The 25,503-nt window shown below is 38.2% G+C and overlaps 1 protein-coding gene across 3 annotated transcripts; it reads left to right on the forward strand.

The window, feature by feature from the left end:
* Positions 1–1,611: 1,611 nt before the first annotated feature.
* FAM161A (FAM161 centrosomal protein A) lies at positions 1,612–21,874 on the forward strand. Of its 3 annotated transcripts, none has more exons than XM_081069142.1 (7): positions 1,612–1,757; positions 8,514–8,752; positions 9,998–11,161; positions 11,521–11,688; positions 13,381–13,480; positions 19,536–19,690; positions 20,141–21,874. In XM_081069142.1, exons 1-7 carry the CDS (start codon positions 1,704–1,706, stop codon positions 20,274–20,276), a joined length of 2,016 nt encoding a protein of 671 aa, XP_080925268.1. In that variant the 5' UTR covers positions 1,612–1,703; the 3' UTR covers positions 20,277–21,874. The 3 variants fall into 3 exon arrangements, with proteins under 3 accessions (XP_080925268.1, XP_080925267.1, XP_080925269.1); XM_081069141.1 differs by having other exon boundaries at positions 1,613–1,889; XM_081069143.1 differs by lacking the exon at positions 11,521–11,688 and having other exon boundaries at positions 1,613–1,889.
* The last annotated feature ends 3,629 nt before the right edge of the window (positions 21,875–25,503 follow it).

A 25,503-nucleotide genomic window follows, 5' to 3' on the forward strand; every position in this document is an offset into this window, starting at 1 on the left:
GATTGGTTGGTTAGCAGAGAAGTGGACGGAAGCTTGCAGATCGTGTGGATCCTGTTTTTTGTGTCTCCAACCCAGCTGCCAGCTAGAATATAGTGGTATGACGCCCCTATCTATGGCTCCATTGGTGTTCCTTTTTGGCCTCACCATATCCTGCGTTCTTATGTGGGGAACGGTACCAGGGACCCCACATGCCACCCTGCATGACATGTCCACTTCTGCTTTATATGCTTTGAAGCTATGTTATTAGGTATCTACAAATTTAGAATATTGCTGGTGAATGGAAACTTATCAGCTCTTCTACATACATACACAACATGTTCTATTCTATTCCTATCTTATCCTATTCTTGCCTATCCTTGCCTAGTATTTTGTAGTGCTTCAACGTGTAGACACATCTTACTGTTTTGAGGTCGGGCTTACACCAAATCCCAAGACAGGCACATGCAGCCACAGAACCAGCTGCATAATGACTGGAAGTCCCCACTATGGTCACTTGGGGTGTCCATACCTCATGGGTTTCAACTCTGGCTTCTACTCCGAATTGAGCCAGTATTTGTTCAGTGTGAGAAGCACATTCCAGCTCAAACCAAGGGCAGCTTAAGGAGGTGGGGGAGTGTGTGTGGGGATTTTGCAGGTGCTAACACACCAGACCTGCGAACAAGAAAGGTAAAAAGGGCTCAGATCTCAGAGTTGAGTTCCAAACAGCACGTGCTGCACACAAACTTTACCGTGGTGATGGTCCATGGCAGGTTGTGGAGCTGGAGGCAGGAGGAGGCTGGAGAACAGAGAGGGAAAATTACAACAGCCTCAGCCTCAGGAAGTGGGGTCTTAGGTAGCAGATGGCTGAGACTGCACCATGTCTGCTATTTTCAGGCTAGGCTTCTCTTAAGAGCCACGTGGCTTAGAAGGGAGGTGCCGTTTGAAGCGCCCAAATCTCGAGTGAGATGTTGATGGGGTGAGGTGGAGATGAGGTGTGTCTCTGGTTACTATTGGGAGCTCACGACCTCCAACACCACCACTATAAAGTTATTTAAAGCAAGCAGCAAACACCTGCACTGTCACTCACTGGTGGGTGGGCTAGGCCCCACCCAACTCTGGCCTTTTATTGGTCAGACCAAGAAAAATCGCGTACCTAGCAGCCTTCTTTGGATTGGCCAATTTCTGGTAGCTCTCAAGTCAATCAAAGTAAAATACCGCACTCCTTTCCATTCTCTGACTCAGGGGGAGCCATGTCAGGTAGCAGGATGCAAACCTTGCCACTGTTCTGAGACCGCCACACAATCATATCCCCTGCTTTCCTCTAACGCCCCGTCTTCTTTTAACATGTCAGTTCAATGAATGAAAAGGCGCTGTTTTCTTTATTCACAAAACGAGTTTTTTTATTAGTATAATGTGAATAGTCTGCGTTTAGGCGGTGAGGCGCGAAGCTGGGGAAGCGATGCCCTGTTCTGCCTGCCAACCCTCTAATAAACCAGCAGAGACTCAGTTCTGACTCCCATCATCCAGGAAGCGCCCGCCTTGAATCTCCTGCAGCGTGCGAGGATTTTCAGTAACTTTTGGCCCCTCGCGGCCCTTGTAGCGTCCCTAGTTACCGTGCCCCTAGTAACCGCCCACTCCAAGCAGGGAGTCTCCCGGTAGCCTGAGGCCGCGCCAGCTTCCCAGCCCCGACTCGGCGCGGGCGCTCAGGCCTCGGCGGCGAGCTGATGGCCGCCTCGCACCCAGCGGCGGAGCTGGAGACCTCCAGTCTCCAAATCCCGGTAAATACCAACACCTGGGCGCGGGTCGCCCAGTACCAACGCGAAGACCCCTTAGAGGCCCTGGCGGCAGCGGCCTTGGAGGAGGAGAAACAGGAAGAGCGGGAGGAGGCGGTGCGGCCGGCGCGGGCGCTGGTAATGTAGGGGCGGGACGTGGGCTGGGGTTGGGCGCTGGCTGGGTGCAGGCCGGTCGGCCTCCGCGCTGGGCTGAGCGACGCGCTGCCCAGATCCTCCCTATCCAGTAATCCTGGCCCAGCACCTTCTTTCTGGCCCCATGAAAACCCCTCAAAACCTCGGCGAGGCACTGAAAAGTCTTATCATTTTCACCAATGAGACTGTTGTAAAAATTTCTTGGAGAGCGTTTACTTCACTCTATTTAGACTAGAGTGCAAAGTACAGAACCTTAGTCCTTATTTCCCAGCATCTGTCAGAAGTAGCTATTCCCTTTAATTTTTAACTTGGGGAAGACTGATCTACCCCCATAGAGGATAACCTATAAAACTCAGGCGAATCAACTGTGCTGTCCGAAGTGTGTTTTGTTGTCACCTTAAGATCTTGGTTATTAGTGCATCTTAACACGATACATAAGAGGCGATATTTAAAACCATCAAGTGTTCAGTGGATAGATCAGACATGGATATAGTAGTTAAGCATCCAGAGAAGCAAATTACTGAAGACCCAATATTTCCTAAATGGTTTTTCAGGGTGGGATGAGATAGCCTTTTCACTGATCACTTTTCAGTGTCATATGTGTCGTGAACACCTGTCCACCAGGTAGAGGGCCAAGACTGCCATCTGTGCTATTCCCTTAAAATATAGAAACATTGAATTTTAACTATCTACCTGCAGCTATAAATCTCCAGCTAAAGAGTCTTAATACTATTTGCCCAAGCCTCTCAGATACAAAACATTATGGTCTACAGGGCTAATAGAAATCAGTAGATATTTTGGAATTCTAATCTCTTTAAACTATACCAAAACCGTTAATCAGAAAATCTGTAGCGACATCTTTTATGGTCAGCATTTCACCAACAGATGTAAATTATTAGAGGTTATCCAGAGTAAGGCAGATTCAGACCCTGAACATGAACCAGAGGGAGTCTAAGGGCCAGTTTCATTCATGATAAAGCTTTCCCTCAACACAAGTTTAGTAGCCAAGAAAGGAGACAAAGTGATGGAGGAAAAAGATTTGAATGGAGAATTTGGAATCCTGATTATGACCCATTCTCTGCTATTTGCTAGATGATATTAGGATGTAATTTCCTTCAATCTCAGTTTTTATATCTGTAAAAGAACTTTAATAATTGTCTCTCTTTCTTGCCTCACTGGGATATTATGAGAACCAAATGAGAGAATGTGTGTCATATCTAAATAACAGTTTGTATAAATTAGTAATAATAATAACTACTGCCAGTGAGACTGTCATTTGAACAACCTGCCCAAAGATTAAATTCTATTTTGGATTGCTGTGGTAGAGGAGTCAGTTATTTCTATAGTTGCAGTATACTTCCATAATGCCTTATTAAATTGCAAATTTGTATTAGAAACTTAATTACTTTCCGAGAGATTAGTTTCAAAGGGACAGAATCCTACACCTCCCTCCCCCCAAAAAAGGAAGTTAAGTCTTATCAATTTGACACTATTCTGTGACCACTACATTTGAAGAACCCAAAAGCAAACCTGGACAATCTGCTACTTATTGCCTGATAACCAGAGGATACTGGGGTGGGGGAAAAAGCTCTGAAAAGGCAGGAAAGAGAGTGTGGGAGCCAAGCTGGCTTGGGTCTGCACCTTGATTTTTAAAGGTTGATTTGGCTCAACTTTGTCATCTATAAAATGTAGTAAACTCAGATGCCATAGCCATCACACAAGATTGATTAGAGAACCAACTGTCATAGTAGGCCTCTTTGGTTTGCCAAAGCCCCCGTACCCCTTACAAGACTGCCCATACTGGGCAATGAGGCATGTTCCTTGAACCTAGCCTAGTTGGAGATATCAGTTCATAGGCCTTGTTACGTGGTTGATGATGACACGGGTATAGCAGTTAAAATTTCCACAGTTAAAAAATTTCACTGACTTTCCTAATGGGGTCTCTCTCTCTTTTTTAAAATCAAATATTGAGCATTTATTAAAATAAATATTGAGCTAGTCACTGACTCTTCAGTGGTGAATGAAGCAAACATAGCTCACATCATTGCAGAGCTTCCAGTCTGGTGGGGAGGCTACATAATAAAGAAAAATGAACAATGAACATAAGATGGGAAATGTTGGAAAAGAAATTAACAGGTTACTATAATTTTGAAAAGAAGTAGGAGGGAACCTATTTAAATGTGTTAACATTTAGGTCAATGTCTGATAAATGAAAAAAAGTAGCCATTTGAAGAGTAGGGGTGGGAAAAGCATTCCAGGGAAAGGGAACAGAATATGCAGAGGCGGTGAGATAGGAAAAGCTTTGTGTGATTAAGGATCTGAAAGAAAACCAACAAGACTGGGAAAGAGTGAGGGAAAGAAAGGGAGAGGGGAGAGAGTAGATTGGCGAGGTAAGCAGGGCCTGCTCGTTCAGGGCCTTATTGACCAAGTAAGGAGTTGAGTGTTTATTGTAGGTGGGTGGTCCTTGAAGACTTTTAAGAGATCTGACATATTCCTAGTTATATTTTTAAAATATGAGTCTGTGGTTTTGTGGAGAATGCTTGGTGGGTTTGACAAAGCAGAAGTAAGAAGATGGTTAGGAGGCTGTTTCAGTAATTCAGGTGTTGAAGGCAGTGGCGTGGACCTAGAGTCTAGGGAAGATGGCAAAAAGTGGACAGATTTCTCTAGAATGGATAGGAATTACTGTTAAAGATTGGACTTGAAAGCAAAGGAAGACAAAGAAACGAAGAATGCTCATTCCCAGGTTTCTGGTTTGACCAGCTACATGGAAGGTAATGGCCATTTACTGAACTGGGGATAACTTGGGAGGAATGAGTTGGAGGCTGAGTGGGAATCAAGGTTCTCAGTTTTGAACATGGTAACTTTGAGATGCCTATGAAACTACCAAGTAGAAATGTGTAAGAAGTAGTTGGGAAACAGTAGTCCTGTGGGGTCTGAATTGGAGATTTCTATCTGGGAGGTTTTAGCATTTTTGAAACAATGAGAATGGATAAAATCACTTAGGGAGAGTGCAGAGAAAGTAGAGAAGGGGCCTTGCATGGAACTCTTTAAAAAACCTCAACATGAACAGTCAGGTAGAGAAAAAGGAGACAAAAGAGATTAAGGACCAGCTACAGTAGTAGAAGGATTATCACAGGAATGTGGAAATCCCCCATTCATTGGTTTTCATGATGACAGAAAGGGTCAAATGCTGTTAAGAGAAGGGACATTTCATCCCTGAAGCAGGAGGAAAGGAGAAAAGGGGCACAAAAGCAGGCAGTTATATGGATGGGATGATGAGGGAACTTGCCTCTCTGATGGTTTCTGTTTTCTTGTAAGAGTTATCATGTGCAGTTGGCAGGAGCATGTGCATGAGGCAGGAGCAGGTTGAAGAGCAAGGAAAAGGTACCGCAGTATTGCTGCGGGGTGAGAGCCACCTTCCAATAGTAATATGGGAGGTGCAAGGCAGACCAAATAGTCTTTAGAGATTGTTCAGTTTTAATTAGTACTAATATTCACAAAACAGTCTTTTTCTTTTTTTTTAAAGTTATATATTTTAATTATGGAAGTAATACTGAACACATTCTCCTTTTAAAATTTCAAATGTTACAAATAAGGCTTAGGCCCTTTTAATACCTCTCCCCCCTCCCCAAAAGAAAGTCTGGGTCCCTCCTCCCCACTATCAGTAGCCACTGTTTTGAAACTGATATATTCTTTTGGGGTTTTTCCTGTCTCCTGTGTACATAATAATTTAATATGTGGTGGCATTTTATGTATACATATTGTTTTGCAGCTTGCTTTTTTTCTCTTATCATTTATTGAGGGCTTACCCATGTTAGCACATGTAGATCTGCCTCATTCCTTACAAATCCTTTCAATGAAAAAAATTTTAAATAAAAATTCCAGAATTGTAGATGATACTAGATACCCTATACCGCAAATAATTATCACTGCTGATCACTAATGAAGCATATGTGCTGGAAGGAGTCATCATCTAAATGGGTCAAGCCAATCTAGGGAAGATTATCCGCTAATCTAGTGGCTGCAAGTAAAACATTCCACAAAAAGCCAAACGGCTTTTAAAGGGAAAGGGTGCTATTTTAGGCTCTTGGAAAATAGTCTGCTTGGTCTAGGTTATTTGATCTACTAAAATGTTTTCTTCTGTGTGGAGACAATTAAAGATGCAATTAGAGTTGGAAGTCGCTTATTAACCATTCATCTGTTTTAGGTAAAAGACTATGGGATCAGTTTATCTGAACAGTTCAGGCTAGTGTTAACAGTATTAAGCAGAAACGGAATGGATACTGTCAGAAGTCAGTGCATAAGTATAATTTCTCAGACCTGCCACATCTCTTCAGAAGCTACTACTCATCCTTCTATATCTTTCTTTTTCAAACAGTTTTCTAGGTCCAAATAATTTTTATCCTTTTTGTGAAAATGATTGTCATAAGACCTTCTTTTAAGGGATGTTCTAAAAGAATGAATGGAGAGCACATGGATGCTTTTGCCTAAAAACATTTCTTTGGCATATCCTCCCTGTTTTAGTCATAATTTTTGGAGATTAAGCCCTTTCCTTAATACTTAGAATATACCTCGTTAGGGCACCTAGTATTTCTCTGAATGATTAAGTCCTTTGTGAGGAAATACTTATCCTCTTCTCTTGGAAACTTAGTATTTTTTTTAGCTGTACATTTGTGCTCCACATACACCATTTCCCACCCCTACTCAGACTTTTTATGTCTCTGAGCACGTCATGCCTATTCCTACTGTTGCTTCTTAAAAACCCTTCCTGCCCTTCAGAGGAGTGTGGTGTGTTTTTAGAGCCTAACACTTGGGATTTGGATTAAATCCCAGCTCTGCTACTTGTTAGCTCTGTGAGTGAAGGCAGGTCACCTAAATCTTCCAAGCCTCAGTTTCCTCATCAAGAACAGAGTATGCTTATTGCATCATCATGAGGTAACATATGATGAATGTTCTAGTACTGTGCCCTGGATTTGTTTTTCAGTGCTTCCCTAATCTTACAAACTTTGTCATTATCCAACTTTATATTTCCAGTCTGCCTCACCTCTGCAAATTCTGCCTCCCCCATCAGTATTAGGCATTCCTTCTCTCATGGAGGCTGACATTAGACGTACATGGTTACTCATTTGTCTCCCTGCTCAGCGGGGAGCAGCTCATGGAATGAGGAGCTCTGTCAATTATTTATGTACATGTCCTCTCCTAAACTAGTTGGAAACTTCTCAAAGGTGGAGTTTTTATCTGATTTGTATCTTCCAGCAGCTAGCTAAATGCTGGATGTCCCTAAATATTTAATGAATGAGGAAGTTAACAAAATATTCATCCCCACAGATCAGGTAATGGTGAGGAGCATATGTAGAAACAGAAGATATCAGAAAATTCTCTTAATTGAGTTATATGACAATAAAACATTCTCTGAGTCATAGTTTCTGCACACCAGTTCTACTGAAGAAAACTTGTTTTCCTTCATTTGTTTTCTCAAAGTTACCCCAAGTGGTACAACACTGGCCTCTTGTATACTGTTTTTAGCCCATTTTTAAAACACCATTTCTATAACTATTATATACAATTGACTTTTCTGAGTTTTCCTGTTGGGAGAAGCTCCTCAGATTTATTTCCTAGTGTCTTATCAGATTGGGTCTGTTAATTTTCTATGGCAAATACGCTCTTTTCATTTTGAGTCTACTTTGGGCAGTAGGCTAAATTTAAGACCATGGTCAGCAGCCTGACCACGCATAGTATCATATGCATAGTGCCATAAATAACTTCAACTGTCTCTCAGCTGAGAGAATATTAAAATTTCTATATTTATGTAGAGAATGGGATTTTACCTCTATAGTTGCTTCAATTAAAAGAACTATGAAAGGAATATGAAAGGAGTGAGGGAAAAAGATCGGTCAGACCCTTCCAGACCTGATCTATATATAGAATAACTACACATTATAACTACACTATACTACTCTTGTTCTCTTTTCACTATCACAGGCCCTGTCACCCAGGGGAGCTACTGCTCTTGTTATCCACAGGAATGGCTGTTCTGAAAGTCCCTCCCACCTCCTTCCGCACCCTCGTACTCCCTCCTTAGCTCTCCCCTGGACATCCAGGAGGGCTTCTCTCTGGCTTCTTGATGAGCCACTGAGAACTTTGTTCCCTCCATTCTCCTGCCCTCATTCCCCCATTCCCCTATCTTCTCTCCACTGACACACCCTTGGTGTATACTGCAGGAACCCAGTGGGGGAGGGTGTTGGGTTGTGGTTGCTTGGTTTGTAGCAGGAGGAACAGTGTTCTTCATCTCAGTTAAAACTTACAACTCAGAAAGAGGCTCTTTATAAAGGGTTTGGTTCTATCCTATTATAATGTACTGTGGTCTGGGAATCTAACCATCCTTTATAAAAGGATTAAATAGCATTTATTTTCTGGCAACTTGGTCTCTCTGTCTCTCATTCTTAATACAATGTCATTAAGGGAAAATGCACTTCATCCCACAAGTAACTTATAATCTATTAGTATATGTATGCAACCTACAGGTAAGAAGCAGCATTGGGATTCAGTGTTAACTTCACTTGTCTTTCAATTCCAGATACCACATAACAGGTTTTTTCCTTCTATCAGGCTGATTTTAACACCAATGTTTCCGGGGTGGAGGAACAAACATGTATCAGCTGTGAGGACCTCGTGGACTTTTCTGATATTTACTACTCTAACGAAGAATATTTCAGGAGACTAGAGGAGCTGAAGGCTGCCCACATGGAAACTATGGCAAAGTTAGAGAAAATGTACCAGAATAAATTAAATTTAAAGGAAGTTCGACCACTGATCATCAGGGAAGAACTTTCTAGTGTCTCTTCCACGTAAGTTTGTACATAATGTTATTTGTGGACTGTGAAATAAAATGTATACTTAAAAGTGCAGAACAAAATTATTTCAGAATATTTTCTCTCAAGTATCCTTTTGTCCTTTTAATGATATATGGAAGTGGGATTTTATGTAAAATGTTTAATGACTTCTTGTTTTGAGGGTTATTTGGTGGCCATTTGGTCTTTTCTCTCTTGCCTATCATTCATAGAACTGTAGACATTATCAGAATATTTAGTCTGGGCCATTTAAATGATGAATATTAAAATTTAATTTTAAAAGTCCTTTATAATATGTGGATTAACACTGGCTCATTAAAGATATGGTACAAAGAGTTGAGGACTGAGACATAAATCTGATGATTCAAGTTTTCAAAATAGTCTATAATTTCCAGACCCCTTTCTGCTATAAAGTCGCTTATTTTGAAACCTGAGGCAAGTCCCTTAACTCATCCAGTTGGTCAGCACTGACTGAGCACCTCCTGTGTGCCAGACTTCGCCTGGATGCTGAGGAGTCAAAATCAAGATGCCCCCAAGGAACTCCGAGACTAGCTGAGAACCAAAATGGTAATAAACATGATGTAACAGTGCTATGGAGACACAGGAAGAAGCAGTTGATCGTGTCAAGATGTCAGTGGAGGGACACAAGCAGGAATTTTCTACTGAAGTGTCATATCTGAGTTCAGTCTTGAAGGAGGAATGGCTGCAGCAGATGCAGGAAGCAAGGAGTGGCCGTCTAGGCAGCAGAAACCACATGTGCAAAGGCATGGCAGCTTGAGAAATCATGGTGTGTGTGATTGGATATGACTTAAGAATGGTGACGAGGGAATAGGGACAGGCGAGAGGTGCAATGGGAAAGGTGGGCAGGGGCTAATCTTGAAGTGCTTTACAATCTATACTTGACTTCATAATAATGACAAATCACAGGAAAGTTTCAAGAAGGGGAGTGATATGATCAGATGTATCTGATCTGGAAATCGTGTGGAGAGTTCAATAGAGGTTAGAGACACGAGGAACCTCAGCTGTCTCAGGTTCCTTGCCTGTAAAGTGAGGATGTCGAATTAGATAATTTATAGTCATCTTCCAGTTCTATTCCAAAATAAAAGTAATACGTAATTTTTACAAGCTCTATTCAGCTCCTATCTTCTGATTATACCTTGATCTAAGAAAATGTATAATTCTTAATTTTTATATTTGGTCACATACAACTGAGAGTGTATCCTAATTCTTCTTCTCACTTAGGTCTGTATCAGAAAAGAACTCTTGTCACCGTGTCTCTTTAATGACATCGCTTTCAGAGCTTGATTTGGGTCATTCTTCCTCCTTGATACTGAGTTCCTCTGAAGATGAGATGCCCAACTTAGAGAAGGAATATCCTGAGAAAAACAGAATGATGACCTATGCTAAGGAGCTCATCAACAACATGTGGACAAATTTTTCTGTTAGAGATTATATTCAGTGTGAAGATGGTGACTTCCCAGTGTTTGAAAAAACAAAGAAGAAACCAAAAGAATGGGTGCCAAAGATTACAGTACCTGAGCCTTTCCAAATGATGATTAGAGAACAGAAGAAAAAAGAAGAGAACATGAAATCTAAATCAGATATTGAAATGGTACACAAACTACTCAAAAAACAAGAAGATTCAGAGTGTAAGAAAAAATTCCGAGCCAATCCAGTTCCAGCATTCGTCTTTCTCCCTCTTTATTATGACATAGTCAAGCGAAATGAAGAACGGAGGAGGACTATGAAGGAGAAAAACAAAGAAGCTCTTTTGGCCTCACAAAAACCATTTAAGTTTATTGCAAGGGAGGAACAGAAACAAGCAATCCGAGAAAAGCAGCTAAGAGACTTTTTTAAGTCTAAAAAGAAAACAAATCGATTTAAAGCCAGACCTATACCTCGATCTACTTATGGTTCAACTACCAGTGACAGGTCAAAAGAAGAAGAGCTCTGTAGAAACACTGGGGCACAGCTGAGAGCCCAGGAGCTTTTAATAGATTCATCTCTGCCTTGTAGACCAACTCCCAGAGGTTGTGCTGCAAGGAAGCCCAAGTGTCCTGAACAGGCTAAAAAGTTGGACTATAAACAGAAGGCTAAGTGCCAGACTGCTGATTTTGGAGACCTTCCTGGGAAATATCAGAAACACCACTCAAAACAGAAGAATCCAAAACTCCTCACAGTCAGTAAACCACCTGATCTTCATGCAGCCTCACATGCAGACAGTAAAAGAGATAACATTTTGGAAGACATTGAAGCAGATGAAGAAAATTTAAAAGAAACACTTTGGCCTTATCTGTCTCCAAGGCACAAGTCACCAGTAAGAAGTGCAAGTGCAAAGCGTGTGCCTTGTAACTGCAACCCTCCAATGCCTACAGTATCTTCCAGAGGCAGAGAACAAGCCACAAGGTAAAGAACTAGTTTACAGTACTGACTGACTTATGCTTGCTATAATAGTGTATGCAGCGCAATTGATTTTATGTTGGTGAATTTGAAAATATGAAGAAATTATTATAGCTGGTAATATATTTTACTATATAATATATAATATTTTGCCAGAGGGTACTCTAAGACATGTGTTTTCCATTTTATGAACCTTTGGGGATAGAAAAGGTTATAGTCTGTCTATTGATTTCCAATTTCACAAAGTCAGATCCTTCTGAAAAAAGTTGCCTCTTTTCAACCTTTGAATTATCCTGTGTTAAATCTTTGCTAAGCAACATTCTCATTGGCTTAAAGTGAATTAAGCCTTAGTTTGTTGCCCTCAGGAGATCATTGGAGGAAAAGAAAATGTTGGAAGAAGAGAGAAATCGGATCCTAACTAAGCAGAAGCAAAGAATGAAAGGATTGCAGAAACTCCTGACAACCCGGTCTAAGGCTTATGACTCCCGTCAAAGTTTAGCTCAAATGTCTAAATCCAGAATAAAATCTCTCAGGTATCATGAAAGAATCCTGAACCTCCAGATCATTGGTATTCAAACTTTCTTTTTTTAATCAGTAGATACAAATATATGAAAAGATGAAGACTACTATTAGTATTTTAGTTTCTGGATTCAAGTTACTGCCAGTTACTTATACTCAACACACACACGCTCACACACACTCACACACACTCACACACTCATATTCACTTCACTCACTCACCGCACGGTGAGGACCAACATGTATACTCACACCTCTGATGGTGAGGACCATGACGCCATGTTGATGAACAGAAACGTTTTATATTGTGGCCATAGTTAATATAATCTCATATCAGCATCTAATCTTTTTCTTTATGTTATTATTGATTGCACAATATAATATTGAGAAAAAAATCTTGATTCACACAGATAAAGCTCTTTTTTTAACAGTTTGCCATGTAACCTCAGAATATTCTTCAATAAACAGATATGTCGAGCTTTGTTCTAAGGATTGCATGAAATCTGATGACACAAATTAACACACTGGTGTTAATTAACATCAAGTATGTAATATTTTGATTAACACATGTGTGGTAATATTTAGTGGTAAGTGTTGCATTTTGTTAGTTTTAATATAGATAACTGAAAATATTCACAGAACCCCTTCACAGAACACTGGAATTCTTCAAAGTTTGAAAACCAGTGTTCCAGAAGAACATTTTTATGTTGCACATAAACATAAAAGTGTTCATGTTTAAGTAGAAAAATAATTCCTAAAGCCAGGTAAGTAATATAATTTATTCAATTTTAATCTGATCTATAAATACTGCCAAAATCTATACTTGCTTTTAAGTACTTCTTTTTTAAATGTTTATTATATATAATAATAATATTCCTTTATAATGTATATTATGTTTATGTTCCTTATAATGTCTATCAATGTAGTTTACATAGAAGGACCTTAATCTGATGAACTTAAGAAAAGAATTTCTTAGAAATACACTATTCATCTTTAGAAAATAAACCGGATTTTTCGTACCAACTTGTATATAATTAAGCATAATTATCATTTTATAGTATTATTTTCTCTAATCCATGAAATTTTATTATCTTGGTAGAGTTGGTATATTTTATGTAGAGAAAACAGAATAGTTTAATTCATTATAGGATCTTGCCCAAATAATAAGTACACTTTCTGTGAATTTATGTATCTTGGTTGCTGTTCCTCTATATATTATAGTGCCATACTCCCCATTTCTCCTCTGACCTGTTCCGATTTTAATTAACTTTGCCACCAACCTATAAGAGATCTATTTAGGGAAATAAAGAAAAGCAAGGACTTGTTTTCAGAAGAAATTCCTTAAAGAAACAATATCTGATTTGGACCAATTTTTCTTGGTTTTATATACTTATAAATGAGATAAGTATATTCATCTCTTCAGGCCAGTTTGAAGCCCCTTAATACATTCAGAGCATTCAAAGTACCCAGACTGCTCCCAGGATGTAAAACATGTGCTTTCAGAACCTAGGATTTTTATTCTGTATTCCATAATTATTCTGTATTTAATTCTAAATTCCATAAAAATTGACCAGTCTAGAAAAGGAATGGTGGTAAACTGTAAACTGTGCCTATAATTTAATTTCTGGTTTGTCATCTAAGCTAAATGTTACATATGCAAGTTCTTACGTCTTTTTAAAATTCCATCCCTTTTATTTGATTTTTAGAAAGAGTGAAAAGGAAAGGATGAGAGAGTATCGACAAGAACTGGAAGAAAGAGAAGAAAAATTAAAAAACAGGCCACTGCTATTTGAAAGAGTTGCTCAGGTTGTGTTTGTTGGAATTTAAGAGCTATTGTCAGCTTTTTTTTTTTTTAAACATCTCCAGCTTTTATTTACAACCCATTTTTCTTATGTGTTATATAATGTATTGACATATATTATTTCTATGACAGCTTCATCAAATCAGTCAAGTAAGTACTTCTGCCTAAATCTGAGCATTTAATCTTGTTGATGGGACACATAAACTTGATAAAGATTACACTGCTAATCCAGTCATTTTCAAAAGAATAGTTTCGCAAGCTATTTTTAATGGCTGGTCTTTTTTAGTATCAACTTGGCCGAATATTAAGGTGAGGCTTTATGATATGATTTGGAGGTTTCTGAAGAATTAAAAAACAAAATAGATAATTGAATCAGATTTATTTCTGCTATTTTTTTAAATTGAAATATAACTGACATACAGTACTGTATAAGTTTAAGCACGATGATTTGACATACATAAATTGCATGAAATGATTACCATAGTAAGTTTAGTTAACATCCATCACTTCATATATGAGGTGTGATCAAACAATACGGTGAATGTTCAAATTTAAAAAAATTATTATAGTAAAAGACACATTGCTATTAATCCTTCTCAAAATACTCCCCCTCACTTCGAACACACTTATCCCATCGTTCTTGCCACTTTATGACACCGTTCTGGAAATCCTCTTTCCTTAGTGTCTTTAGTTGCACTGTCGTGGCTGCCTCTGTGTCCTGAATCAATTCACCTTTCATGGTCATTTTGACTTTGGGGAAGAGCCAGAAGTCACACGGTGCCAGATCCGGTGAATAAAGTGGATGAGGACCCATTTGACAGTGCAACTAAACCACATTTTCTTTATCTATTCATCTTTCAGTGGACTCTTAGTTTGTTTCCATATTGTGGCAATTGTAAATAATGCTTTGATGAATGGGATACAGCTATCTCTTCAAGATAGTGATTTTGTTTCCTTCAGATATATACCCAGAAGTGGAGTTGCTGGATCTTGTGATAGTTCTATGTTTAATTTTTTGAGGAACTATACTATTTCCCATAGTGGCTGCACTAATTACATTCCCACTAACAGTGCACAAGGGTTCCCTTTTCTCCACATCTTCACCAGCATTTCTCTCTTGTCTTTTTGATAATAGCCATTATAACAAGCGTGAAGTTTTATCTCATTTAGTTTTGACTTGTATTTCACTAATGATTAGTGATTTTGAGTACCTGTTCATGTACCTCTTGGCCATTTGAATATCTTTGGGAAAATGTCTAGTCCTTTGCCTACTTTTAAATTGGATTATTTGTTTTTTTGCTGTTGACTTGGATGAGTTCTTTATATATTTTGGATATTAACCCCTTATCAGATACATGGTTTGCAGATATTTTCTCCATTCAGTAGTTTGCCTTTTTATTTTGTTGATCAGGTGGTTTTTTTTAACTGAGTAAAGGCTTTCCTTTTTATTGGAAAGATAATTTGGACAGTGAATCCTGATTTTACTAAATTTACATTCAGTTTTACAATCTTTCCCTTAAGAGAGATTTGTCAATTTCAGATCATCTTCTCTTTAGTGCCCATAGGGAAGAGGTCCCTAAGGGTGACATGGCTTAACAATAGACAGAGTCATGAAGGTTACAGGGGTTGTATTATGAATTTAAAGCTGTTACATTTGGAGCTTTCTGCCAGCACATGCCTGGGACACATGAGTGTCATTACAGGACGGTCCTTGTCAATGACTCATTGAGGACTAGAAACATGTATTGTGGTAAATCTACATATTACCATCTCTCAAAGCTATGGAAACCCTTTACTTATTGATTTGGATATAATTTTACTCATATGTAGTGCTTGCCATTTTAAGTGGTGAGTTTCTTTTGTTATCTCAGTTTCAACTTAAGGGGCAAAATCATCATAAGCTGTTGGACATTACTCAGCATAAAGTGATTGACTTTGGCTCAAAGCAGTTATCTCCAGCTCCCAACTGCAGGTTTTTGTGTCCCCTTGCCTGGTGCATACGAATATGTTGACCCAGATTTCCCACAGGCATCTTACATTCATCTTGCCCCAAACTAGATCCTCTTCTTTGATTTCCCATTCTGGTTGGGCCACTATTTAGATGAATGGGAACCACCTTTTCTCCCCATTTAACTGTCACTGAGAGAACTGAAAGGATTTCTTCCTGAATAATTTTTGGATCTGCCTTTCTCCATTCCTGACCGTGAAATGCTAGGTGAAACCTCTATTATTTCCTATTTGAGTTAATATAATGGTTTGACTGGCTTTCCTACCTTGTTCTTTGCAAAGCCACCCATTATATATTTGCTTTGCCATTCCCATTCCCTTGTGAAAATGTTAACCCTGGGTAGGTAATTAATCACCCCTGATAACAGTGGCAATTATGCATACACTGATTCCATTCCTTCTCATTTTCAATGAATGGTATCAAGGGGTCTTGTCACTGATTTCTCCAAACAATGCTACAAGGTGGTTCTTCCTATATTATAAAGGAAGGAACTGAAGTTCGAAGAAGGTAATTCATAAGATTTATAGTTAGTAAATAATGGAACTAGGATTGGAACCCAAGTCAGTCTGCTTCCAAACATTTAACTCTAAGCTGTCCTGCTTTCTCTCAGAAGATAAATCCGTGAGTCTTAGCATGGTATACAGAATCCTCTATGATCTGATCCCTGTTCATCTACTACTGCACTCCTCCCAACCCTCACGATGTACACCCTTTACTCTCCAACTGTTTCTGAATACCCTTAGAGCCTCTTCCTATCTTTCCTTCTACTCTTTCACGTCTTAGGGTAAAAGCACTTCTTGCATTGTTTCCCCTGATTGGATTAGGTGCCCTTTCCTCTGTTCTTTTCCTTTGCATACTTCTCTCTTTGCTTTTGACATATTGTATGGGAATCATCTAATGATCTCTCTTCCTTCCAACTAGTTGCTTTTAAAGATGGTAGTCAAATCTTTGTATTCCCAGCACCTAGCACGTAGGACAACATCAGGCACAGAGGCGATGCTAATAAAATAAACATCTGTTGAACCAAAACTTAGCTATTATGATCAAATGACCTGTCATTTTCTTTTTGGTATTAGCCCATGCTAAGAACTATACCTTGATGTATTAGTGAAAAGTCTCAGCATTAATAAACTATTTTGCCATGCTGTGAATTCCCACTGTTTCTAAGCACCAGAGAAAATGTGGCAAAATAAGCAGTGTGTATGAAATTAAACTTATAAAGAAATTTTAAATGTTGAAGACATAGGTTAGTTTCATACCTGATATTTCTTCTTATATTTTTGGCCCTCCCATGCTGTTTCCTTTTCCCAAAACACTTTTTTCTCCCTGTATACCCCCTACCTCCCATGAGGGCTTGTCACAAAATAAGTAAGCAGTAATTACTAAAGAAATGAAAGGATTACTATAAACTAAACTTACAGTTATAAAAATAAGTATTTATTCCCTTCAGTCTAGGGTGCTGACAGACAAAGTTTCATCACATGTTATTTTGGTTTCCTGAAGAAATGAAGCCCTTTTTTTTATTTTAGAGTGTTTGATAGTAAAATAAGTAACCATACAGATATTTTAATTGTTCCTTTTATCTCATAGTCTATCATTCTTTTGCATGGTGAAATGCAAGGGGGAAATGTTTCAATTAGGAACAATTAAATACTATTCACCTTGATATAAAATATTAAAAGGTAATTAATTCTATAAATAGTGATTGGCAGTGACTCACCATTGCTTTGGTTTTAACATAAATTAGTACATTTTTTTCTTGCAGTCCATTTTGCTGTGACTATTAGTGCTAATTGACAGTTGTTATGTAATAAATTCACTCACAACTGTGTGCATTACTCATTTGTAACTATTAATTGGTGTCTTGCTGCTGTTGAGTTATCCCCCAATAGAGTAAGCCTGTGATCCAATACAGAACAAACCATGTTGTCCTGTTTCTTGGAAATTACAGGGTTTATTAACTGAGTAGATACTAAATTGAACTTTAAACCAAATTCAGATGAAGGCTTATGAGCAATAATTTTGATTAGTATTTTAATGTCTTTTATATTTGCTTCAATCAAAATATATTTTTCTTAATGCATTCAGATTTAGGTTTGGGGTTTCTTTATTCTGATTTACAGTCTTTAGGGCATAGTTCTCATCTTCTCACTTTGCCATGCCTTTCAGTTTACCTAGGCTGGTCTGTTGGTATTCATAGCCTCTGGACAGTGTTTACTTTCTTTGCCAAAAATTGTTATCACAGTGGGTATATCTTAGCAGTTTGAGTGCTGCTTTTTCAGTTTTCCAGAGTCAGAAAAGGCACTGGTGATAGTTTTATCCATTGTAATCAGTCTCTGCTATTTTGAATTCTTCCATGGAACGCTAGATTCCGTGGTCCCTCATTATGCTGGAGTACTTGCATTGGGTAATTATCTGACAACTGCACTGAAGTCAGGCTTTAGATTACCTTCAAATTCCAGAATGACCACTACCACTTAGAGAAAGCAGCATAATGGAGTCAAAAAGATGGAGGAAAGGGTCAAGAGACTTGGTTCTACCACTTACCATTCCTGTGACCTTAAGCAAACTATTTAAATAGGGGTGGGGTAGAGGGAGCATCTTGATTTCCGTGTTAAATTTGGGGTGGCACCTGGGTGCTGTCCACACCCTTTCCAGTGTAGGATGCCACTGGTGCATTGGAACTGGGCCATTTGTAGTCACCTTGCTTTAGGTAGAGGTCGATGGTAATTCTTGGCCCTCTACTAGTTCATATCCACTCAAAGGAGCTAAAAGTGGACAAAAGCCAAGGCACTAGTGTGAACCCCAGTAATCATGTGGCTCCGTAAAGCCTGTGCTCTCAGTAACTGTGACAACTTCTGACTTGTGAGAGGGTCATCACAACGCCCATAGGCCCCAAAGCCAGACAGTAACATTCTGGAGATTTGAACCTAATTCTGAATTCATGTTTTTATTGCTGTATCCATTGTTTCCTCCACAAAGATAACAACACTGGTGATTTTATTATCTTTGGTGAAACAGAGATAATGGCTTCTAAAAAGTAAAACTTACAGTCAGTACATAAAATAAAAACCCTCTGACAACTATCATACGAACAATTTTCTTACTGATTTTTCCAGATATCTTTGAGCAGCCATAAAAATGTATAAAACAGGTACAGTATAAGGAATAATTACAGATTAAAACTCGTGTGGCCACCACCCAGGTTAACAAATAGAGAGCACTGCCAGCACCCCAGAAACTGTGTGCCACTTCCTCTCCCCTAGAGGCAACCACCATTCTAGCTTAAGCATTTCTTTGTTTTTCTTTGCAATTTTATCACCTGTGTACCTATCCCTAAACAATAGCTTTGCCTGTTTGGGAGCTTTTTGTAAATGAATCATTATATGTACTTTATTGTGTTTTTGCTTCTTTCGCTCAGTATTATGTTTGTGAGATCCATCCATGCTGTGGTGTATAGCTAGAGTTCAGTCATTTTTATTGCTTTATTTTACTCTGTTGTATGAACAGACCACAATTTATTTATCAATCCTATTGATAGATATTTGTGGTTGTTTCCAGTTTTGGGTTGTTACAAACAGTACTATCCTGAACATTTTTATGCATGTCTCCTGAGACACATACTATGTTTCCCCGAAAATAAGATCTAGACGGACAATCAACTCTAATGCGTCTTTTGGAGCAAAAATTTATGTAAGAAAAATTTTATATAGTAAAATAAGACCGGGTCTTACATAATAATACGATACGATACGATACGATACGATACGATACGATACGATACGATACGATACTGGGTCTTATATTAATTTTTGCTCCAAAAGACGCATTAGAGCTGATTGTCCTGCTAGGTCTTATTTTCGGGGAAACACGGTACATAGGAGTTTCTCTGGGTATATACCTAGGAATGGAATTGCTGGTCAGAGGGTATGCATATTTTTAACTAACTGTGATTACTGAAGTGAATTTTCACTGGAGCTTTTAACCCATATATTCTTAATAAAAATTTAAAGTCTTTTGTTCTCATCTAAAAAGGTTTGTCTTTCCTATAGAAAAATGCAAGAATGGCCGCAGAAAAGCATTATTCTAACACCCTAAAAGCACTAGGAATATCTGATGAGTTTGTTTTAAAGAAAGGCCAAAGTGGAAAAATATTTGAGTCCTTCAGCAATCAAGAGATGAAAAGTTTCAATGAAGATAAAGAAAGGTAATGTATATAAGATATCTGAATGATATACCTCTGAAAAAATGCTTATCTGCAGGAAAGCATAAAATTCTGTTCTATATTTTAAAAAGGTTGTTTGCCTAGTGGTATATGTGTGAACTGTTGTAAAACATTGATATTTTAACATGTTTGACACATACAAAACATTAACATGGTGATGAAGTATCTTGTCTTAAAGGCAAAATAATTTAAATTGCTGACTGGCATAAATAATGAAAATAATAACATGCTTTCAAATGAAGTTGAAAAAATCAACCAAGTTTTGAAATAATATTTATTTTCCCAATTGGTACTTTGTGGAGTTTTCTTGATAAATTGGAGCTCATACACTTGAGGAAGACTGACTACATAATGACATACATTGTAAAGGGTTTGTTTACCTTTAAACCAAATCATTTTTCCTTTGAAAGACTGATAAATTTCTTCCTCTAGCTTTAATGAAGAAAAAATAGAAGAAAGAGAGAATGGGGAAGAAAATTGTTTCACTGATACCAACAGCCAAGAGTCTTGCGAGGAAAAAGATGAAGCTGATGAAGAGGGTGGAGAAGAGAAATCTGAGGAAGAATAAAACAGAATCAGCAGGGCCTCCTCTCTGTGCCTGCGCTGTTTGCAGCATCTGGTGTTAGCAGCTGTACTTGTTGTATTAAGAACATGGATGGAAACCCCTCTGATGTGTGCAGGGCTCTTGAGCAAAGTCATCTGTAGCTGAAAAGGCTGAATCCAGCTGATTGGTCATTTGGTCAGTTAGAGTAAGGCTTTGCCTATCAGGATTTTTAATTGCTACATATGGTCTGTTTGCAGCTTTGATCTTAATTTGTATTTTTAAAAAGTGTTTGAGGGGGTGGCCAGTTAGCTCAGTTAGTTAAAGCGTGGTGCTAAAAGCACCAAGGTTGCCAGTTTGATCCCCACATGGGCCACTGTGAGCTGTGCCCGCCTTAAAAAAAAAAAAAAAGTTTGAGAATCACAACTAGCACAAACTGATTAGTCATAAAAAATATACTTTAATTACTTCATTGTTTTTGGTGGGGAAAAATGCTTAGCATTGAGAGCAAAGAGAAGTATTGGCCTTTGGTGATTTGTTTGAAAAAAATTCTCTGAATTTTTTAAAGCATATTTTAAAACCATACTATTTGCCCATTCTTTTTCTCTGCAATATATCTCACAAAATGAATCCCCAAATTGTTTTACTAGTTATTTTAAGTTTCTTTTTTGAGCCATTTTTAAAAAGTAATTAAATATGGAAAAAATAGCTTACATTTATTTCTGCACTGAGAGTTTACTGTTAAATTATCCACACTATCATCAGTTTTTCTTTTTATCTCTAGTTTTATTCCAAATTATTTTTGATATATAAACGATTAGAAAAGTTTTTATACTCTTTTTTAATCTTGCGTATTGACAGATGGAAATAATTACAGCATCTGAGTTATAATCTTAATAAATATCAACCCTGTTTTATACACGATGAAATTTGTGCATAATAACTTGTCCAAGGCAAGTCTCCAAAATAATTCAGATTTAACTCTTTAATACTAGACCCAGTTGTGCCCAACTTTTCACATATTGCAGAACACTTTGTCTTTCTGTGCATGTTAATTTGATTTTATGAATCTATCATTTTTTCTCTTTAAGAGATTTTAAAAATTCAAATCACAATGGCTGCCAGCCACTCACACGGCACAGCAGCTTGTCGCAGCCTGTGGCAGCTCATAGCAGCTCTCAGAAGCCCAGTTCCAGGGAGAACCGCTGTTCACAGTCTTAGTTGTAGAGGGCACAGCTCACTAGGCCATGTGGGAATCAAACCAGCGACCTTGGTGTTAGGAACATAGTGCTCCAACCATCTGAGCCACCAGGCCAGCCCCATTTTCTTTTCTGAAAACAATCAACCTCCTTTAAAGAGGATGAACAAATGAAGGTGTATATAAGAGTGATGTTTCCCAACTGGTAGTTATGCTTTAAATGAAGAAATCAGGTGATTTTTCATAATCAGGGGCAAATGTTTACTTGTAATTCCTTTCCTACAATTTGTGTTAAATTATTTGTCACTATCATTAGAATGTAAACTCCTTGAGAGTTGGCACCATTTTAAAATTCATCTTTGTATTCCTTTAATATTTTGCACAGGATTATACATACGATAGGTACTTAATAAAGGCTTGGATGAGTAAATAGATGAATATGTTTTTAAATTATATTTGTAATTACTTCAAAATAAGTACACATATGATTAAAAACATTTCCCTTCCAATTTATTGAGAACCTGTGAAACATAATCCATAAATTGTAATATTTTAAATATGACTTGCTTTCAACAATTTGCTCCTCATTCTGTCCCTTCTCAGTTTTATGAGGAGAGTGTAAGACTTGGTTTCAGGACTAATCTTCAGTTTTATTTTCTTTAAACATGGAAATAGTACCAATCTTGGGTGGCTGAAGAGTGGATTCGATGAAATGATGTATGGAAAAGCTCTTTGCAAACTAGGCTATTCAAATGATAGTAGCAGAGAACAGAATATTCCTGAAGAAATTTTTAACTTTAAACACTTTTGTTAAAATGAGATATGTGATTTAAATATTATTTTGTTAGAAATAATGTGTGAACCACTTTTTCTTTTTTTTTTTTTTTAAAGATTTTATTGGGGAACAGTGTGTACTTCCAGGACTTTTTCTTTTTTCCAAGTCAAGTTGTTGTCCTTTCAATCTTAGTCGTGGAGGGTGCCATTCAGCTTCAAGTTGTTGTCCTTTCAGTCTTAGTTGTGGAGGGCGCAGCTCAGCTCCAGGTCCAGTTACTGTTGCTAGTTGCAGGGGGCACAGCCCACCATCCCTTGCGGGAGTCAAACTGGCAACCTTGTGGTTGAGAGCCTGGGCTCCAACCAACAACTGAGCCATCCTGGAGGCAGCTCAGCTCAAGGTGCCGTGTTCAATCTTAGTTGCAGGGGGAGGAGCCCACCATTCCTTGTGGGACTCGAGGAATCCAACTGCCAACCTTGTGGTTGAGAGCCCACTGGCCCATGTGGGAATCAAACCGGCAATCTTCGGAGTTAGGAGCATGTAGTTCTAACCGCCTGAGCCACCAGGCCGGCCCCTGTGTGAACCACTTTTTTAAAGACAGTGATCTGGTAAAAACAGACCCAAACTTAGAAGATACTGGTAGTTTCAAATCATTCTATGCAAAATCATTATTTTGTTTTTTTTAGAAAGCCACCAAATTGAAAGTTGAAAGATTTCTGTAGTGTGTGACATTACAAAATAAGAAGAGATTTTAAAAAATTGAAGAAAAATAAAATAAAATCTGGTATGTCACTGTCGAAAGTCAAGGAATAATAGGCATGCTTATATCTAACTCTGATACAATGATAATACAAACAAATGATAATAGAATTTACTTCTAGAACAGAGCCTGGGAGTAGGCAGTGAAAGACTTAGATTTTTGTTTTATTTTTTCCCTTTCAACATATATATTAAAGAAAAATACAAATGAGGCTTTAGGCTTGTTGGGAGCTACTTTCTAGTCATTGATTTATAGTATTCTGATAGCAAGAAAAGAGAAAAATACTTACATCTTTTCTTGATACTAAAAAAAAAAATACTTCTACATTTTATACAGTTTATTTGAATCAGGATCCAAACATTGCACTTGGTTAATAAGTTTCTTAAGTCTCTTTTTAATACGTTACTCTTTTTCTTGCAATATTGTTGTTGAAGGGACCTGGTCTTTTGTCCAATAGAATATCCCATTCTGAATTTTGTCATTTAATGTGTTCCTATGTTCTCATGTTTTCTATAAATTAATAGTTAAATCTAGGCTCGACCAGATTCATATTTGATATTTTTGGCAAGAATACTTCACGGTGTGTATTTCAATCAAGGAATTACATGAGGCCGTGTTTCCCCAAAAATAAGACCTAGCCAGACAATCAGCTCTAAAATTTCAGCTCTTTTGGAGCAAAAATTAATATAAGGCCCAGTTATATTATAGTTTATATTATATTATATATTATATTAAAGACCCGGTCTTATAGTAAAACAAGACCGCACCTTATATTAATTTTTGCTCCAAAAGACGCATTAGAGCTGATTGTCCGGCTAAGTCTTATTTTTGGGGAAACACAGTGTGTAATGATCTTTCCTTTTGTGATGTTATTCACAGTGATGACCATTGCTACAATTCCTCATGCCAATGTTTCATCACTCATTTTAGAACTTACCAAAGACTACAAAGTCTTAGTTGTTACAAAAAGGAAAAAAGCGGGGATAGGGAATTGAATGAAGGTGGTCAAAAGGTACAAACTTCCAGCTATAAGATAAGTACTAGGATGTAATGTACAGCATGACTATAGTTAACACAGCTGTATGGCATAGTTGAAAGCTGATGAGAGTAGATCCTAAAAGTTCCCAGCACAAAGAAAAAAAAAACACGTTTTTTAAATGAGATGATGGGTGTTAACTTATTGTGGTAATCATTTCACAATGTATGTAAGTCAAGTCAGTATATGATATACCTCTTAAACTTATACAGTGCTGTATGTCAATTTTGTCTCAAAACTGAAAAAAATCTAAAGAAAACAAAAAAAAAAATAGAGTAAATAGATATTCTAAATACTAGTACATCTGCTTTTATAGCCAGGAAACCTTACAAACCAAAAAGTTGTTCAACTTCTCTAATTCCTTTCACATTCTCCTGATACTGCGAGGGTCTTGGTTTTCCCTTTTGGAATCTGTGGCTCTATCTTATCGCCTAATTTTATTGTAGATGGTAGCTGATGGTTTTTGATTTTGCATTGTCCTTTTATATGGGGGGGGGGGAGATCCAGGAAGATTCAAACACTAGACTGCCATCACTACCACCTTCCCAGAAAACTCTCAAGACTTAGCCTTCCTGTGTACTTTTTGAACTGTTTGGATTTTTTTCTTTAAGATTTTATTGGGGAAGGGACTTTATTGGGGAACGGTGTGTACTTCCAGGACTTTTTCCAAGTCCTTTCAATCTTAGTTGTGGAGGGTGCCGTTCAACACCAGGTCCAGTTGCGGTTGCTAGTTGCAGGGGGCGCAGCCCACAATCCCTTGTGGGAGTCAAACCTGCAAACTTGTGGTTGAGAGGATGTGCTCCAACCAACTGAGCCATCTGGAATCTCAGTGGCAGCTCAGTTCAAGGTGCCGTGTTCAATCTTAGTTGCAGGGGACAGAGCCCACCATCCCTTGCGGGAGTCGAGGAGTCGAACTAGCAACCTTGTGGTTGAGAGCCCACTGGCCCAAATGAGAATCGAACCAGCAGCCTTCGGCATTAGGAGCACAGAGCTCCAACTACCTGTGCCACCGGGCTGGCCCTGTTTTTTTTTTTTTTTTTACTGTATTCCTTAGAAAAAATGAAAGAAAATATTAGACTAGGAGTAAAAGATTTAAGTCCCTTCTACCACTGAAATGAAATGAAAAGATGGTGGTGATAAATGCAAGTGCTATAGAAAAAAATTAAGCAGAAAAGGGAGATGATGGGGAGCTCCTGCTTCAAATTCAAACGAAGTGGTTAGAGATAGTGACCTTCGACCTTTGAACAAAGCCCTGGTGGGTCCTTTGGATATCTGAGGGTAAAGTGCTTTGAGCAGAGAACAGCCAGTGCTGAGCTCTGAGGGGGAATGTGCTTGGCTTGGTTGGGTGAGAATGGCCTATAAGTGACAATGGCAAAAGGAGGATGGTCAATAAAGAGGTATTTAAAATAGCCTATATTGCAAGTCAGGTGTGTCTAATGTTAAAGCCAGTTTTCTTTCAACTATACCTTAAGTACTAAAGTGGTCATA

Source organism: Rhinolophus hipposideros, assembly GCF_964194185.1.
Source record: "Rhinolophus hipposideros genome assembly, chromosome: 12".
Taxonomy (NCBI): domain Eukaryota; kingdom Metazoa; phylum Chordata; class Mammalia; order Chiroptera; family Rhinolophidae; genus Rhinolophus; species Rhinolophus hipposideros.

Excerpts from the sequence above, each read along its gene's own strand:
- FAM161A (XM_081069141.1), top strand. The coding sequence starts at position 1,704 with ATGGCCGCCTCGCACCCAGCGGCGGAGCTGGAGACCTCCAGTCTCCAA. Across the intron at positions 1,890-8,513 it reads TGCGGCCGGCGCGGGCGCTG|GCTGATTTTAACACCAATGT; the intron begins GTAATGTAGGGG and ends TCCTTCTATCAG. Across the intron at positions 11,689-13,380 it reads TCCAGAATAAAATCTCTCAG|AAAGAGTGAAAAGGAAAGGA; the intron begins GTATCATGAAAG and ends TTTGATTTTTAG.